Genomic DNA, 18,968 nt, shown 5'->3' with positions numbered 1-18,968 from the left:
GTTCCTTGACTGGTTGCTTGAGGCTGGTTCCAAAAGTGACCACATTGCCATAGACACCCATGTTAAAATGTCCAACTATAGAGGGGAAAAAAAAACATGTTTATAGCCTGGTACAAAAAACAGTTTTGGTCTCCCCAGGTAGTTTCCCCCTCCGTGATAACTGTTCGAGGGTGGATTTTTTTTCGAACTTGTGACTTTAAGATGGAAAATTACTGTATGCATAATTAGGAGTGTGGTCACTTTGAGTGACAGTTTGCTGAGCCAAGAGTTCTGACTCATAAATCCATCTGAAATCCATTCATTTTCTAAACCCATTTAATCAAATTAGGGGTCACGGGGGCTGGAGCCTATCCAGCAATCATGGAGCATGAAGCAGGGTACACCCTGAACAGAATATTAAATTCAGTAAATCTATGTGCGGTATCAGAGACGGCACCCACATTAGTAACAAGTAGCATTGTTGGGGTATATTTGACCTAATGTCATCTATTTTCTGTTCGAAGTAATCTAAGAAATCTTGAGCAGTAACTGGAGAGCGACTTACAGGTGGTTGTCCTTGAATAAGTATTGCCACGTGTCGAACAACAACTTTGAATTATACTTATTTCTGCTAATCAAATCAGAGTAGTAGTCCTGTGTTGTAGCCAATAGTGCATGCTTATAGTCCAGAATAGCATCATGCAATGCATGGTGGAATACTTCTAGTTTTGAGCTATGCTATTTTTGCTCTAGACCTCTAGACATATGCTTGAGGGCACATAAATGATCATTGAACCAAGGAGAGTATGTTTTTGGGGGGATATGGTTTTCGTGTAGACAGAGAGATTGTGCCAAATGTGCTTGCGAGCACTGAGTTTAAGCTGTCCACAAGACTATCTACTGCATAATCTTGTTTCAAAAGTAACACTAAGATAACAGACAGTTTAGTTCCAAGTTCATTTGTAGCTGAGGAACTGATGTGTCACCGTGATGATAAATAGGCACAATGTCAATAATTGAGACAGTAATACCTTGAGCTAGGACCAGATCTAGGATGTTTCCATTAATGTGAATCAGTGGAATGCGTTGCTGGAATCCTAATGCATCTGTAATGTCCATGAATGATTTGCAGAGGGTGTCAGAAGGCTTGTTTACATGAATGTTGAAGTCACCAACAATCCAAATATTATCTGCATGGGTTGCCAAATTGGAGATAAACTCACCAAAGAATTCAGGTTATGAGGCCAGAGGTTTATATACGGTGACAAAGTGATATTGAGATAGAAAGAGGTCTGAGAAGAGCCAATGGACTCATGAATTCACTGAACAGAGGTGTTTTGCATTGCAGAAGAATGAAGGTTCAAGTCTGTCTAGTCCTGGTGTTTCATGTCTTATTGTATGGTTTGGAGACTTGGAGGGCTGACCGAAGGGGATGACAAGCTGTCTCTTCTGACCACTGGAATAATTTTGTCAAACCAATGGTTACTTAGGAAGATAAGATACTCCTCAGATAAGGAGTAAAATTTATATTACGAGGGAACATCAGCGGCAACATTTTGTTCGTGTGATGCATTCATCCGTGCATGATCCAGCACACGGGTTACTCAGTACTGAGGACTCCAGTGGCTGTAGAAGGCCAAAGGGATGCTCATGTTGGGAAAGTGTAAGTACACGGACCCACAACAGGGGGCGCAAATGAACGGACAATGGAATAGGTCAAATAACAACACTTTACTGTTGCGAACGTGCACAACAAATACAACAGATTACAACAATGGACAAAATTCAATTCACAAAGGTGTCGTGTGGGCAGGCTCGAAGATAGGAGACGCCTCTCCAAAGTAGAACCGGAACCACATGGTTTCCTCTGCCACAGGACCCCGGGAATACTGGAGCCGCCAAGTCCCGAACTCCCAGGTGGCCACTGCCTCCGCGTGTCGGACCTGGTACTGCTGGCGAGGAACAAGAACACAATTAAACGTGGGCGCGTTTGCACCCAGCAACCTGCACGGCAGGGAAGCTACCTCCACCTCTCGTTGGAGAAAAAGTCTGCAATCACTCACAAAAATCACAAAGGTTACTGTCAAGCAGTCAGCTGAGAATATTACCTTCCAGGTAGAACGATATCTTGGCAAAGAGGTGGAGACGTCGTCCTGCTGATATACTCCTGCCGATCAGATGATTGGTAACAGCTGTTACAGGTGATGCGTGACAGCTGTCACCCTGGCTGCTCCTGTGAGGCGGCTGCGCCCTCTGGTGCCTGGAGCCCGCACTCCAGACAGGGCGCCCTCTGGTGGTGGGCCAGCAGTACCTCCTCTTCTGGCGGCCCACACAACAGCTCAGGCCTCACCTGGTTTTTTCCAGAAATTTTTTTTTTTTATCTTAAAGCCTCTATTTGTGCTTATCATACCTAAATTGGTTCCTTTATCTATGACAGATATTATAAAGTGCTCTAATGTAATTAATTGTGGTTTTCAACCATTTTTTGTGCAAAAAGGCTGACTTGATGTTGTCACATCATGCTTCATTAGTTATGCCTGGTGGATTCCTGTTCAAGACGTTGTCCTGCAGGAGAGTGATTTCTTTCCCATATTGTTGCATTTTTGCCTGTGTCAGTCCCATGCTGATTCTGCTTGGCCTCTGATTCTTTCATATGCTCGTTCTTGTAGTTATGGCTTGACCACCAGTCCTTGTGTGACCTCCACCAGCTCCCCCTGCACACAGATCTGTATCATCTCATTTTGGCCATTAAATATCTGCCTCAAGGCTTCTGCAGCAGTAAATCTTGCTATTCTAGGTATGTTAGCCATGATTCACTGCAAAACATTACAATATTGTGATTAGAAGTGAAATATTACAATAAAATTGAAGCCTACATCTTTTGTGTGTTAATGGCCATAAGAGCAACATTAAATTAAATCTGCCACTTGCCTTGTGCTATGTTCCACACAAGCTCAGAACACAGAATAATAATAGTAAAATAATAATAAAATAAATAATAAAAAATTAATAAATAATGAGTAATAACAAATAATAAAGCCTAGTGTCACTCCATGGAGTAGAAGTAAAAAGGTGACAAAGGTGTGGATGTTATGTGTGGTGGTAGCGCACTCACCGACTTGTAGAATAATGTCCAGCAGAGTGACAGGTCCTCCACTGGCCTGGCTTTGGGATCCTCTCATAGACCTCCTTGATACACAAGAACGGGCACTTCTCCATGACACAGTGAGCTACAATGTCCAGCAGCCCTTCAAGGATGTGCGTCTTTTGATTTGATTTGATTTATTTGGCAATAAGATACATGTACGATTTTTCGTATGTAAAATAAACACAGTATATAACATTGCAGAGGATAACACAAAAAAGCATTAAAGTAAAAAGCATTAAAAAGTTATTTCCATTCTGGTCCTGAAAAAAACAAAAAAGAAATCAGGATCTTACCACTTTGATGGGGGACACAAAAGGTTTTTACACATGTAAACCTTTAGTAAATCAGACCTTCAGTGTCTTACTGTAAGATCAGGAGTGGCTGGGCTTTGATATACCAACCCCTTGCTTTATGAATAATCCACTATAACATGGATCCACAAATGGAATTATCAGTAAGACTTGAAAAATCAAGGATTTGTTCTCAGGCTATGTGATCAACTCTTCCTCAGAAATAAATTGTACAATTTTCAGGAAAATGCCAGTTATAATAACTTTTTTAAAAAGAACCAAATTTGGTTGAAATTTTCATCGATCATCTCTCTGCAAAATAATGAGGAAATTAGACCATGACCTCTTGAGATACAGTATCCTGGACACACAGAAGCGGGGGGTGATCACACATAGTGTGCCTTGATAGAGTGGCATCAACTCAGAACATGGTGCCATTTTGGTCCCAGCTGCGCTGAACTACTGAATGAACCTTTAATGTTTTCAACATTTTTTTTAAATCATTTTACCACATACAGCAACACATCCAGGTACAGATGCTATCAAAATAAATATAGTAGCTCTTAAGACTCTGGTGAGGGCAGTCGCATCTCCTCCTCTCTCGTCTCTCTTCCTCTATCTCTGTTCCAACCTTCAAAGTCCCTACTTCACCAGACTGTGAATTCCTCAAACTATATTGGATTAACCATGGAATTGATCAGCTGGTCTGTAAACGCTATTGACACCATTTTTTTTCCAACAAAGAAATCAAGGCTGGGGGACCCTGCATGCCCAGACGGAACTTACCCTGCGGGCTATGTACTCGATGCCTGGGAGAAATGGCGTGTTGCGTGCTTGGTACCACTCTCTGTGGAGGACGTCAAAGATTTATTTATATTTGGTTTTGTCGTGGGAGGGCTGGCACTTTTTGGTTTATGTGCTGCCCTGACCTACCAGAGAATTGGCAAGACGGCTACTACCAGAACCACGACCCCTCACCTGTCCATCATGATTAATGAATTGAGCAAGGCAATACATTCTCAGACTGTGTTAACCCTTGAACTTGTATGTGAGTTGAATAACATCTCGGAGCAAATGTACGCCTTGCAAAGGAAGATGTTGGAGACTAGGGAATAGTCATAAATTGGATTTGGTTGGTTAGAGGAGCTGCAAATCTGTTTCTCTGCTCCACTCATCTCAACTGCACTCATGACGAATGATGAAAGTATATTTGACTTGACTACAATTTGACTTGACTACAATTGGTTGTGAGTATTATACGGAAAAACAGTTAAATAGTGGAAAAATTACTGAAGATACCCTGTCACTCATACATATAAACATTCGAGTTTAAAAATAGATTCAGCATTGTTGCAATCACGGAATCTTGGCTTAAAAATGACCTCATGGCTGATGTTCAAATGGAGGGATATGAGTTATATTTTGTAAATAGAAGAGAAAAAAAAGGTGGAGGTATTGCTTTGTACATAAAAACAGATCTGACATGTAAAATTGTAGAAGAAATGACAATTATAGATGATGTCATAGAAATTGTGACAGTGGAAATTGTACATGAAACATCTAAAAATATTCTAATCAGTTGTGTATACAGAGCACCAGATTCTTGTGTTGTGAAATTTACAGATAAAATAATAGAATTATTCCATCAAATCAAAAACAAAATGCTATTTATGTGTGGAGACTTTAATGTTAATGTGGAAAGCTCCAGTTGCCAAAGAGTAAGTGATTTTGTGAATTCAATGAATAGCTTGGGTTTATTCCCCTTGATAACAAAACCAACCAGAATTACATCGCAAAGTGCAACTGTAATTGACAATATATTCACAAATAGAACAGATGAAATTATTAAAAATGGGATATTGATGACAGATCTCAGTGATCATTTACCAGTTTTTTCAATATTTAAATATAAAAATAGGTACAAAAAAAACTGTTATAAACTTTAAAAGAGATAAGTCATTAAAAGCCTTAGAAGCATTAAATTATGATCTTAAAAATCAAAATTGGGAAGAGGTTTATATCGGTGACGTTAATGTAGCATATAATTCATTCATGAAAATACTGATGAAATCATATAATAAAAATTGTAAATTAATAAAAACTAGTAAGAAAAGAGTAAATAAACCATGGCTGACCAAGGGAATAAAAAACGCTTGTGTAAAGAAAAACTATTTATATAAGTGCTTTTTAAAAATGCAAACAAAGGAAACAGAACACAGATACAAAAAATATAAAAATAAACTATTGACAATAATTAGGAAACAAAAAAAGATTATTATAGTGAACAATTGAATAAGAGTAAAGATAATATGAGGGCAACACGGGGAATTATAAAAAGTGTGATGGAAAGTGACGGAGTGAAATCAACTTTTCCAAATTACCTTGTCAAGGAAAATAAAGAGATAAATGATATAAAAGAAGTTGTAAATGAGTTTAATGATTATTTCTCAAAGGTGGGATCAAATCTGGTGGGAAATAAACCAATAGTAGAAGATAAATTAAATACAATTGTAAATACGGTCAATAGTATTTTCCTTGACAATGTGGAAAAAGATGAAATAAGGAATATTGTAAAAAACTGTGTAAGCAAAAGATCAACTGACTATGAAGATTTAGACATGATGACTGTAAAAAGTATAATAGAAACTGTTATTGAACCATTCACTTACATTTGTAATCTGTCTCTGTCAACAGGAATTTTCCCAGGCGAAATGAAAATTGCCAAGGTAGTCCCATTATATAACAATGGAGACAAACATAATGTTTCAAATTACAGGCCAGTGTCATTGCTTCCACAGTTTTCTAAAATTATGGAAAAAGTTTTTGTGACAAGGTTGGATAAATTCATTGAGAAACATCATATTTTAAATAATGCTCAGTATGGATTTAGAACAAAACATTCGACAGCTATGGCAATTATGGAATTAACAGAGAAAATATCAACAGTAATAGATAATAAGGATTATATGGTAAGTGTTTTTATTGACTTGAAAAAAGCTTTTGATGTTATCGATCATTCAAGGTTGCTTCACAAGTTACAACAATATGGAATAAGAGGGATTGCACATCAGTGGGTAAAAAGCTACTTAGAAAATAGAAAACAGTTTGTTCAGATAAATAATACTAAATCAGAATTGTGTAATATTATGTGTGGAGTACCACAAGGGTCGGTACTTGGACCCAAACTGTTTATTTTGTATATCAGTGATTTTGTGAATATATCTAATGTACTTGGTAGCATTTTATTTGCTGACGATACAGCATTATTTTACTCTGGATCAGATATACAGGAAGTAGCACAAGTGATAAATACAGAGTTGGAAAAAGTGAAATATTGGTTTGATATAAACAGATTGTCACTTAATCTTAATAAAACAAATTTCATACTGTTTAATGACAGTTAAAAAAAAATGATGTGTCATTAAAAATAGATGGAATGGACATTCAAAGGGTAAAAGAAACGAAATTTTTAGGAGTTATGATTGATGAAGATTTTACATGGAAGTCACACATAAATTACATAAAAGGAAAGATAGCGAAAGGCATTGCTGTTTTGCATAAAGTTAAATATTCATTAAATAGTTATGGATTATTAACATTGTACAATTCATTGATTGTTCCATATTTGACTTATTGTGTAGAAATCTGGGGATCAACATGTACAACTTATACACAACCTTTATTTATTTTGCAGAAAAGAGCTTTAAAAGTGATTGGCAACAGTTGATTTAGAGATCCATCTAATCCATTGTTCATTAAGTATAGGGTACTTAAATTTCATGATTTAGTTGATTTGAAATGACTACAAATAATGTACCAAGCGAATAACAATACCTTACCAATAAACATTCAAAATATGTTTGAAAAAAGAGTAAGTAGCTATAATTTGAAGGGCATAGAAGTCTTTAAAAAACCAAGATTCAGAACCAAGATAAAGGAACGGAGTATTGCAGTGAATGGTGTAAAATTATGGAACAACCTCAACAAAGAAATCAAAGAATCAAGGTCACTTAAATTATTTAAAAAACATATTAAACTTGATGTATTTCGTAAGTATGAAACTATGAAATAAGTCAGTGGGCTGTGACAAAGCCAAAAATGTAATCTGTTAATAATATTTAGAATGTTTGAAGTTTAAAATATAATCTATTAGGGATGTAGTCTTTTAAATAATGGTTAAAATTAGGAAAGAAGTCGGTGGCATGTGACAAAGTCATAGAAATGCAATGATGTCGATTGATGATGCTTTGCAAGATTGTATTGTAAAAAAGGGGCAGAATATATAAGACTTGTTCTTCCAAACTGCTCCTTTTTGTTCAATGGTTTGTAATGTTTTGTTAATTTTGCTTTTCTGTTTTTCTTTTAAATGAATGAAATAAATCCTCAATAAATAAATAAATAAATAAATCACCTGCTGGAGTGGGTGGCTGCACAGAAAGCCTGCACTCTCTCGGCCCTTTCTGGAACCGGTTTGAGACCTCTGCTCTAGGGTCATTATTGTAAAACAGGAAAAAAAATCCAAATCAAATAAAAAAAATAATAATTCTGGCTTCTTAATAGTAAAATCTGGAAAAATCCACTTTAAGCTCACAGTGAAAAAAATCTCTACAGCATAACATATATTAAAGCCAAACAATTAACTATGAACCCCTGTTACACGGGTAAGTCATCACGTTTTCAGACAGTTTTCTTTAGACAAGTCAGGCGATGGATTCATGAGCATTTCCAAGTCACTGAATATGTTTTGAACTTCATATACCTCTGGGATCCAAGGACATTTTCTCGATTTTTTCTTGTCAAGTAATTTTCCTTTGAATGTAATTGCATATAGTATAATGCCCAGGTATTGCATGTCAAAATGTTCAGAACAATTTCAAATTTGAATGTAAGGCAGATATTTGTCTGGAGTACTGTGTAAAAGATATAATTTGGCTCTAATGCTGAAAATATAAATGTGACTTTACAGAACACATCAACTCGGTGGACGCCAATATCAAGTTCACACGTGAGGATGCCAGAAACAACCATTTAGCCTTCTTGGACTGTGATGTTACGATTGGAGAGAACAGGCAGCTCCAGACAGGGGTTTACAGAAAACCAACTCACACTGACCAATATCTGCTCTTTGGCTCAAACCACCCCCTTGAACACAAGCTCGGGGTGATCAGGACTCTTCAACACAGAGCCCTACAGGTGCCCACAACTGCAGAGGGAAGGGCTAAAGAACAACAACTTGTCCGGAAAGCCCTCACAGTTATGTGGGTACCCACGATGGTCCCTGGACAAAGTGCAGAAGTCCCAGAGAACAAAGAGACCAGATAGACAGGAGATGGAGACAAGAAGAAGAGGAGTGTCTCTCCCTTATTTAGCAGGAGTATGGGAAAAACTACAGAGGATCTTCAGACAGCACAAAATCCCAGTTTACTTTAAACCGGTTAACACCTTGAGACAGAAATTAGTTCACCCTAAGGACAGGATCCCTAGTTACTAACAGAGCAATGTAGTGTATTCTATTAGATGCCAGGAAAACTGTAACGAACACTACATAGGTGAGACTAAGCAACCTTTACACAAAAGGCTATACCAGCACCGCAGAGAGGGCACCAGTGGACCTCAGTCTGCAGTTCATCTCCACCTTAAAGACACTAACCACACGTTTGAGGACAAGGAAGTTAAAATATTAGCCAGAGAGAAGAAATGATTTGAGAGAGGGGTCGAGGAGGCATTCTTTGTGAAACGGTTGAAACCCAGCCTTAACCGGGGAGGGGGTCTGAGACACGCTTTATCCTCTGTTTACAATGGGGTACTCAGGTCAAAGCAGTTTCAGTCTTTTGTTCATGGTAATGAGTCATTCACATCATCAGCAGAGTCGTCAAGGGAGCCATCAGGAGAGGGTCCATCCCATCATTAGGAGGGACAGCTGCCCTGTCATTAGGAGGGTGCTAACTAGAGCACAATAGGTGATAATTAGAGCTATTGTTTACTCACTAGCCTATAGCAGTCTGCCCCTCGGTAGGAGGGGTCTGGTTAGGTTTAAAACTCCAGCTTTTGTTGGCTTCTGTTTATTCTTCTCTACAAGAGTCAAGACAGAAGTCAGACTACCAGAGCAAGAATTTTAGCAGAGGAAGCTTCTGCGATTTGAAGCGAAACGTCCTCGCGTCAAACAACCCAGTCCAGTCGAAGATTCAAGCTTCTCTACTATGGAAATCACCTGGGCAACTGAGAGCCTACACAGAAAACAGCAAGGAGACATGCCATTCAGGAGATGCATTTTGCTACATTTTGTAGCGTCAGGAAGTGGTTGAATGAAGCCTCTGTGATATTCCTTCACTGATCTATTAATAGAAACATGAAGAAAAGTATACTTAGACGTGCCGGTGCATCTGTGGATGTCAGAGCATTCCGAAATATAAACAGACTGTGGTGCTGTATTTTAAATCTGTCTAGAGTAGGAAGTTCTCAAAAACGGAGTCACAGTGCAAGAAGAAAACCAGTGAAAGAAGCCACCAAGACGTCCATGACAACACTGGATTTGCAGGCTTCTGTGGCTAAAAAGATATAGCAAGATTGCAGCTAGTTTTCCACAAGACACATGTGAGTCTTGAGCCTAAATTTAATTTGTTTAATCTTTCTCAGTTCCACTCCACCATGAAGCTGTGTAACTAGTGGTGCAAAGGTGAAAATGCATGATGCCCATCTTCATGATGAAATGTATCGAGAAGGATTTTATTAAAAAGAATTGAAATTTCAGCTGCAGCTTTGCCAGAAGGCGCATGAGAGATGTAAGCCAAGATGTGATCTGTTTTGTTGTATGAAAATCTTTCTCTGTTCAACTCCACAATGAATCTTGGTAACTAGTGAAGTGAAATGCAAAAGTTACACTATGTGCAATTTATCAATTTGCAGGCACAGAACCTAAATAACATCTTCAGGTTTGTCTTTTCCCTCATTAGTCACCTTCTTGCACAGTCACTCAGTTTTGTGGAAATGCTGCCTCTTGAAAGATTTACCACACAGAACCATGCTGTTTGTATTTCTCGATATCTGAGGTAAATAAATTCTAAGACACAATCAGTGCTTTAGAAATGTTCATGTATCCACCCATGAAAAATGGATGTAAAGGTGATGATTTAGATGTGTTATACTAAAGGGTGCGCTTACATATTCACACCATCATTTTGGCTTTTATTTCTTATTTTATTTTATTTCTTATTATTATTCATTATGTAAAGATTTCTTTTCGCTGTGAGTTTAAAAGGGCATCATGTCATTTCACACACACACACACACACATATATATACATATATATATATATATATATATATATATATATATACATATATATATATATATACAGTGGTGGGCACACTTCCGATAATCCAATAACAGATAATTATCAAAGATAGTGTTTTCTTTATCGGATTAATTATCTTCCGATTAATCTTTGTCCGATAACTTTTAAACCGATAAACAAAGCTGAACAGCGACAAGCATTTTTAAAATTAGTTTAGCACTCACCTGTTAAAAGTTCTGTAACAGACACACAACTATAACCTTTGTAAACAGAAGAGAGCCGCTTGTATAAAAAGCATCTCAATCCTCTGCAGACAAAGGAGAAACAGCCCCAAAAGAAAAAAAAAAATTTCCTTTAACACCATACCAATATGCTCGCGATATCACCTAAGTCATCCAGAGGCATACATTTTTAACTTATGGTTCAAATTTTAACCAAACAAATTTTGGACAAGTTATTTAAAATTACTGTCATGTCTGAAGTTTTATTAAGTGAAAATATCAGATATATGTTTTAGTTTTAAAGTAATGTGCTAATTTTTAAGGTTTTGTGAGCACATCCTGTGACCCGCAATGCATTTTGGGTAGGATGATGTAATCTCAGTACATCACGACAAGACAAATGCATTTCAGACACTCTGTTCAGGCTCCACGGACAACAGCATTAAACTCTATTGCCTAAAACTCTCTTGAATATATTCTCTGCGTTTATAGATGTTGGTTTTATTTGCGTTTGTTAAATTCCACACATTTTAAATGTAGCAGACAGGGATTACTGTATCTGGAATTTTGTTTTTAAGGCCTCTACTGCCATCTACTGGTCAGTAGTGTTCACTAAGCGTGTGGGAACCAGTAAATAGCAGTGTTCTATTTATTTTGACCCCGGTTATGTCAGATGATTGTCAAATCAACTTTTTGGCTTTGCAAATGGCTTTTTTTGTGTGCAATGAATGTATACATTATACAAGTTTCACTTTTTTAATGGAATTACAACCTTATTTCTTTTTCAAATTCTCCAATTTTTTGCATCCAGCCTTATTTCCTTTAGAAATTTCCTTGACAAATAATATCAGTCTATTAGGACGTCAGGTTATGTGTTACACATATACATGTGTGTGTATATATTTTCCAACTTATTCCCATTGATGAAACTTTTCATTTTCTGCCTGAAAGCTTATTAGATGAGTGTTTTCAGGGCTCCGTTTATTTACAAAATACACACACGTTACAGACCTTGAAATCCAACAGCAGGGATTGATATTATCCAAAGATTTATGAACATACAAATTAACGTGCTTATCCTTTATCATGATTTTCTCCATTGTGAGATATAAAAGTGTGTTATCGCATCGTTCGTGTGTATGTGCACAGCGCACGAGCAACGTTACGATACTCTTCAGAACGACAACATACGCAACATGCATCCAGCAGCATACACGTTGCTGTCATAGACAACTGCCTGTAAAGTTTTTTGGCAAGTTATAACTTTCTAAACAGCGTAATTTGTAATGAAATTTGTGCGGCTCTTTAGGCGCCATGTTTGTTTTTTCAGATACAGCAACAGTAAGCTCCTACCCCTCCAAACTGAGGGATTTATAGCCCTTCGCCTATTCCGCCCTTCCGCCTCCGCCTCGCTCCAAAAAGAGAGACTCAGCCAGTGTTTAGCAGAGGCACTTTTACCCAGAATCCTTTGCGATCTGTCTGTTTGTTACAAAACCTCTGAATTAGTGCATTATTCAACATTAAAAGATATATGTTATATTTTAACTTTGTACAAATGACATAATTGACATTAATGGAGTTATTCTATCGGTATTAATGTTAGTTATAATCAAAACCATAAGTCAGCATGACTTTATTTTTCAAGACCTGCGCCTGACCGGAGCATCGTAATTGATAAAGAGTTGGTTTTATGGCTGCTCTCGGGGTGCCTCTGTACTGGGAGCGCTGTAGTAAACAAGAGCTTCCAGCAGGGGCCAAATGTTGAAAGAAAAGTGTGGTCTCATTCTTGGGGTCTGTTGTTTTTAATATTATTATAAGCTATTAAATTTCTTGTAGTTGTGTCAGAGATAATATTGGAATTTATCTGTTCTGATACATTTTTGGGTGGTTTATTGTTTTATCTTTATCGAAGATAACTTTTCAGTTATCTGATTATCTGTTATCGAAGTTAATTTTTTGGTTATCTGTGCCAACCACTATATATATATAACTCAACAAAAATATAAACGCAACACTTTTGGTTTTGCTCCCATTTTGTATGAGATGAACTCAAAGATCTAAAACGTTTTCCACATACACAATATCACCATTTCCCTCAAATATTGTTCACAAACCAGTCGAAATCTGTGATAGTGAGCACTTCTCCTATGCTGAGATAATCCATCCCACCTCACAGGTGTGCCATATCAAGATGCTGATTAGACACCATGATTAGTGCACAGGTGTGCCTTAGACTGCCCACAATAAAAGGCCACTCTGAAAGGTGCAGTTTTATCACACAGCACAATGCCACAGATGTTGCAAGATTTGATGGAGCGTGCAATTGGCATGCTGACAGCAGGAATGTCAACCAGAGCTGTTGCTCGTGTATTGAATGTTCATTTCTCTACCATAAGCCGTCTCCAAAGGTGTTTCAGAGAATTTGTCAGTACATCCAACCAGCCTCACAACCGCAGACCACGTGTAACCACACCAGCCCAGGACCTCCACATCCAGCATGTTCACCTCCAAGATCGTCTGAGACCAGCCACTCGGACAGCTGCTGGAACAATTGGTTTGCATAACCAAAGAATTTCTGCACAAATTGTCAGAAACCGTCTCAGGGAAGCTCATCTGCATGCTCGTCGTCCTCATCGGGGTCTCGACCTGACTCCAGTTCATCGTCGTAACCGACTTGAGTGGGCAAATGCTCACATTCGCTGCCGTTTGGCACGTTGGAGAGGTGTTCTCTTCACGGATGATGCGAAGGAGATGTGTTGCACTGCATGAGGCAGATGGTGGTCACACCAGATACTGACTGGTATCCCCCCCCCAATAAAACAAAACTGCACCTTTCAGAGTGGCCTTTTGTTGTGGGCAGTCTAAGGCACACCTGTGCACTAATCATGGTGTCTAATCAGCATCTTGATATGGCACACCTATGAGGTGAGATGGATTATCTCAGCAAAGGAGAAGTGCTCACTATCACAGATTTAGACTGGTTTGTGAACAATATTTGAGGGAAATGGTGATATTGTGTATGTGGAAAACGTTTTAGATCTTTGAGTTCATCTCATACAAAATGGGAGCAAAACCAAAAGTGTTGCGTTTATATTTTTGTTGAGTATATATATATATATATATATATATATATGTGTGTGTGTGTGTGTATGTATGTATTCAGGCGTTTCATATTAAATTTACTGAAATGATGCTCACTTGCTCTCTCTCTCTCTCGCTGTCTCTCTCTCTCTCTCTCTCTCACTCACTCTCTCTCTCTAGAGAGAGAGAGAGTGCACTTTTTCCATATTTTTTATGTTACAGCCTTATTTTAAAATGGATTAAATTCAGTTTATATAAAGAGAGAGAAAGAGAACTTTTTCCACATTTTCTTATGTTTACAGCCTTATTCTAAAATGGATTAAATTCATTTTTTTCCTCAAAGTTCTGCACACAAAACAAATTATAATAATGATAATAATGACAATGTGAATGAATATTTTTTGAGATTTGTGCAGATTTATTAAAAATAAAAAAAAGTAAGAAATCACACGTATGTAAGTATTCACAGCCTTTGCCATGAAGCTCAAAATTGAGCTCAGGTGCATCCTGTTTTCACTGATCATCCTTGAGATGTTTCTACAGCTTAACTGGAGTTCACCTGGGGTAAATTCAGTTGATTGGACATGATTTGGGAAGACACACACCTGTCTACATACAGTATAAGGTCCCACAGTTGACAGTGCACAAACCAAGCATGAAGTCAAAGGAATAGTCTGTAGACCTTTGAGACAGGATTGTCTTGAGGCACAAATCTGGGAAGGTTACAGAAACATTTCTACTGATTTGAAGGTCCCAGTGAGCACAGTGGCCTCCATCATCTGTAAATGGAAGAAGTTCAAATTCATCAGGACTCGTCCGAGAGCTGGCCACCCGTCTAAACTGAGTGATCGGGGAGAAGGGCCTTAGTCAGGGAGGTGACCAAGAACCTGATGGTCACGCTGTCACAGCTCCAGCTTCCTCTGTGGACAGAGGAGAACCTTCCAGAAGGACAACCATCTCTGCAGCAATCCACCAATCAGACCTATATGGTAGAGTGGCCAGATGGAAGCCACTCCTTAGTAAAAGGCACATGGCAGCTCGCCTGGAGTTTGCCAAAAGGCACCTGAAGGACTCTCAGACCATAAGAAAGAAAATTCTCTGGTCTGATGAGACAAAGATTGAACTCTTTGGCGTGAATGCCAGGCATCATGTTTGGAGGAAATTAGGCACCATCCCTAGGGAGAAGCATGGTGGTGGCAGCATCATGCTGTGGGGATGTTTTTCAGCGACAGGAACTGAGAGACTAGTCAGGATTGAGGGAAAGATGAATGCAGCAATGTACAGAGACATCCTGGATGAAAACCTGCTCCAGAGTGCTCTTGACCTCAGACTGGGGTGACGCTTCATCATTCTGCAGGACAGTGACCCTAAGCATACAGACAAGATATCAAAGGAGTGGCTTCAGGACAACTCCGCGAATGTCCTTGAGTGACCCAGCCAGAGCCCAGACCTGAATCCGATTAAACATCTCTGGAGAGATCTGAAAATGGCTGTGCACCGACGCTCCCCATCCAACCTGATGGAGCTTGAGAGGTGCCGCAAAGAGGAATGAGCAAAACTAACCAAAGATAGGTGCACCAAGCTTGTGGCATCATATTAAGAAGTCGTGAGGCTGTAATTGCTGCCAAAGGTGCATCAACAAAGTATTGAAATAGCAAAGGGTGTGGATACTTATGTACATGTGATTTTTATTTTTTTTTAATAAATTTGCAAAAATTAAACAGTTTTTTTCATGTTGACATTATATGGGATGTTGTGAGTAGTTTGAGGGAAAAATGATTTCATTTTGGAATAAAGCTGTAACATAAAATGTGGAAAAAGTGGAACGCTGTGAATACCTTCTGGTTGCACCGCAACCTTTAAGTCATTTTGGAATGCCAGTCTATATATTTTTCAGCAGATTCAGAAGGCATACAAGTAATGACTGAAAGACTGAAACTTTTTTCTGAATTGTGTGTCCTCAGCTGCAGCAGCAGACTCAGTCACAATGTTGTTGTCTTCTACTGGTGTCTGAGGACAATCACCAGCTCTTCTGTCAGGTACAATCACACTCAGTTCTCTCATACAGATTTGTTTTCCTAACGCCTTTTTCAAATAGTGTACATACAAACACACATCAGCTTCACAAACAACACCATTTCCCATTTTGCTAGTGACACTTTTGCCAAGAGGAATTAACATAGTGGTGATTAGCATTTGATTCATCATTGACATTTAACTTTTATGTCTTTTAGGTAGTTGGAGACAAAGTCCTAGAGGAGGAGATCAGCTTTCCGGTGAGCCAACAGCAATTCCACAATATTAATTCATTTATTTTTTCATTTTAGCCCTATAAAGCCCACCCTGTGAAATAATTGTCAGAAAATTCTAATTTTTGAAACAAGAGTCTTTATTGGACCTTTTAACAAACCCACCAAAAAAAAAAAAAAAACAAACAAAAAAAAAAAAACCTTTTTACATATATGAGTTTTTATTTGTATCATATTTGCTACATTGGGCGTTCTGGCATAAAAGCATCCATTTTAAATCCAGAGCAAACATAACATTTCACACCTATAAAATGCTGCATTTTCTTAGGGAAATTACTGTGGATCACTTGTTTCAGGCAGCCATTAAGCATGTCTCATCTGAAGGCCCTCTGATGCATAAGATACTGACATCTGGTGGTTTGTCTGTGCACTACAAGTATCTCATTGTATACGATGGGTTTTTGGGGAGAAAATATCACACTGATGAAGCAGACATCTCAGAAAATCCTGTATCAAATATGATACACTTGGCGTTATAGGGTTAGAGAATTCCAACATCTTAAGCTCTGCCTCCTCCAGCTCTGCCTCTTGTCTTTTTGTTAGTGCCACTGTATCTAAGCCGTACAGCATAGCTGGTCTCATTACTGTCTTGTAAGATATTCTTCTGTCACAAATCACTCCTGCCACCTTTCTCCACCCACTCCTCCCTGCCTGCACTTTCTTCTTCACCTCTCTACCACACTCTCCATTATTTTGGACAGTTGACCCCAAATATTTAAACTCATCTATTTTCACCACTTCTACTCTTTGTAACTGCACTATTCCATTCAGCTCTTTCTCATTCACAGACATGTACTCAGTCTTGCAACTCCTAATTTTCATTACCCTGCTCTCCAGAGCATATCTCTACATTTCCAGGCTTGACTCAACCTGCTCTCTACTCTCACGACAGACCACAGTGTCATCTGCAAACATCATATTCCATGGACTCCTGTCTGATCCCATCCGTCAACCTGTCCATCACCATTGTGAACAAGAAAGGACCCAGAGCTGATCCTTGGTGTAATCCCACCTCCACCTTGAATGAATCTGTCATTCCTATTGCGCATCTCACTGCTGTCACGCTATCCTTGTACATGTCCTGCACTACCCTCACATACTTCTCTGCCACTCCAGACTTCCTCATACAGTTTACTCTGGGCCCCTCCCCAATCGGACCGGGAGTGACATGTTTAGCCGCATGTTCTCCTTGAATTGCTGGCTGTCTGAGTGGTGTCTAAAAAATGAGGTGGGCTTCATAGATAATTGGCAAAGCTTCTGGGGAAAACCTGGTCTTGTTAGGAGAGACGGCATCCATCCCACTTTGGATGGAGCAGCTCTCATTTCTAGAAATCTGGCCAATTTTCTTAAATCCTCCAAACCGTGACTATCCAGGGTTGGGACCAGGAAGCAGAGTTGTAGTCTTACACACCTCTCTGCAGCTTCTCTCCCCCTGCCATCCCCTCATTACCCCATCCCCGTAGAGACAGTGCCTGCTCCCAGACCACCAATAACCAGCAAAAATCTATTTAAGCATAAAAATTCAAAAAGAAAAAATAATATAGCACCTTCAACTGCACCACAGACTAAAACAGTTAAATGTGGTCTATTAAACATTAGGTCTCTCTCTTCTAAGTCCCTGTTAGTAAATGATATAATAATTGATCAACATATTGATTTATTCTGCCTTACAGAAACCTGGTTACAGCAGGATAAATATGTTAGTTTAAATGAGTCAACACCCCCGAGTCACACTAACTGCCAGAATGCTCGTAGCACGGGCCGAGGCGGAGGATTAGCAGCAATCTTCCATTCCAGCTTATTAATTAATCAAAAACCCAGACAGAGCTTTAATTCATTTGAAAGCTTGACTCTTAGTCTTGTCCATCCAAATTGGAAGTCCCAAAAACCAGTTTTATTTGTTATTATCTATCGTCCACCTGGTCATTACTGTGAGTTTCTCTGTGAATTTTCAGACCTTTTGTCTGACTTAGTGCTTAGCTCAGATAAGGTAATTATAGTGGGCGATTTTAACATCCACACAGATGCTGAGAATGACAGCCTCAACACTGCATTTAATCTATTATTAGACTCAATTGGCTTTGCTCAAAATGTAAATGAGTCCACCCACCACTTTAATCATATCTTAGATCTTGTTCTGACTTATGGTATGGAAATTGAAGACTTAACAGTATTCCCTGAAAACTCCCTTCTGTCTGATCATTTCTTAGTAACATTTACATTTACTCTGATGGACTACCCAGCAGTGGGGAATAAGTTTCATTACACTAGAAGTCTTTCAGAAAGCGCTGTAACTAGGTTTAAGGATATGATTCCTTCTTTATGTTCTCTAATGCCATATACCAACACAGTGCAGAGTAGCTACCTAAACTCTGTAAGTGAGATAGAGTATCTCGTTAATAGTTTTACATCCTCATTGAAGACAACTTTGGATGCTGTAGCTCTTCTGAAAAAGAGAGCTTTAAATCAGAAGTGCCTGACTCCGTGGTATAACTCACAAACTCGCAGCTTAAAGCAGATAACCCGTAAGTTGGAGAGGAAATGGCGTCTCACTAATTTAGAAGATCTTCACTTAGCCTGGAAAAAGAGTCTGTTGCTCTATAAAAAAGCCCTCCGTAAAGCTAGGACATCTTACTACTCATCAC

The 18,968-nt window shown here is 38.6% G+C and overlaps 1 protein-coding gene across 2 annotated transcripts in view; it reads left to right on the top strand.

The window, feature by feature from the left end:
- The window catches only part of LOC117508423 (cGMP-dependent 3',5'-cyclic phosphodiesterase), a 762,024-nt gene that overhangs the window by 669,540 nt on the left and 73,516 nt on the right, over positions 1-18,968 (top strand). For both annotated transcript variants that reach the window (XM_034168188.1, XM_034168189.1), the window contains exons 10-11: positions 15,979-16,053; positions 16,249-16,290. In XM_034168188.1, coding sequence (XP_034024079.1) covers positions 15,979-16,053; positions 16,249-16,290 — 117 coding nt within the window. The remainder of the gene's footprint in view (positions 1-15,978; positions 16,054-16,248; positions 16,291-18,968) is intronic.

Source organism: Thalassophryne amazonica, chromosome 4, assembly GCF_902500255.1.
Source record: "Thalassophryne amazonica chromosome 4, fThaAma1.1, whole genome shotgun sequence".
NCBI lineage: Eukaryota > Metazoa > Chordata > Actinopteri > Batrachoidiformes > Batrachoididae > Thalassophryne > Thalassophryne amazonica.
Note: the sequence above shows the minus strand (reverse complement) of the source record. Positions and strands in the feature narration are given on the sequence as shown.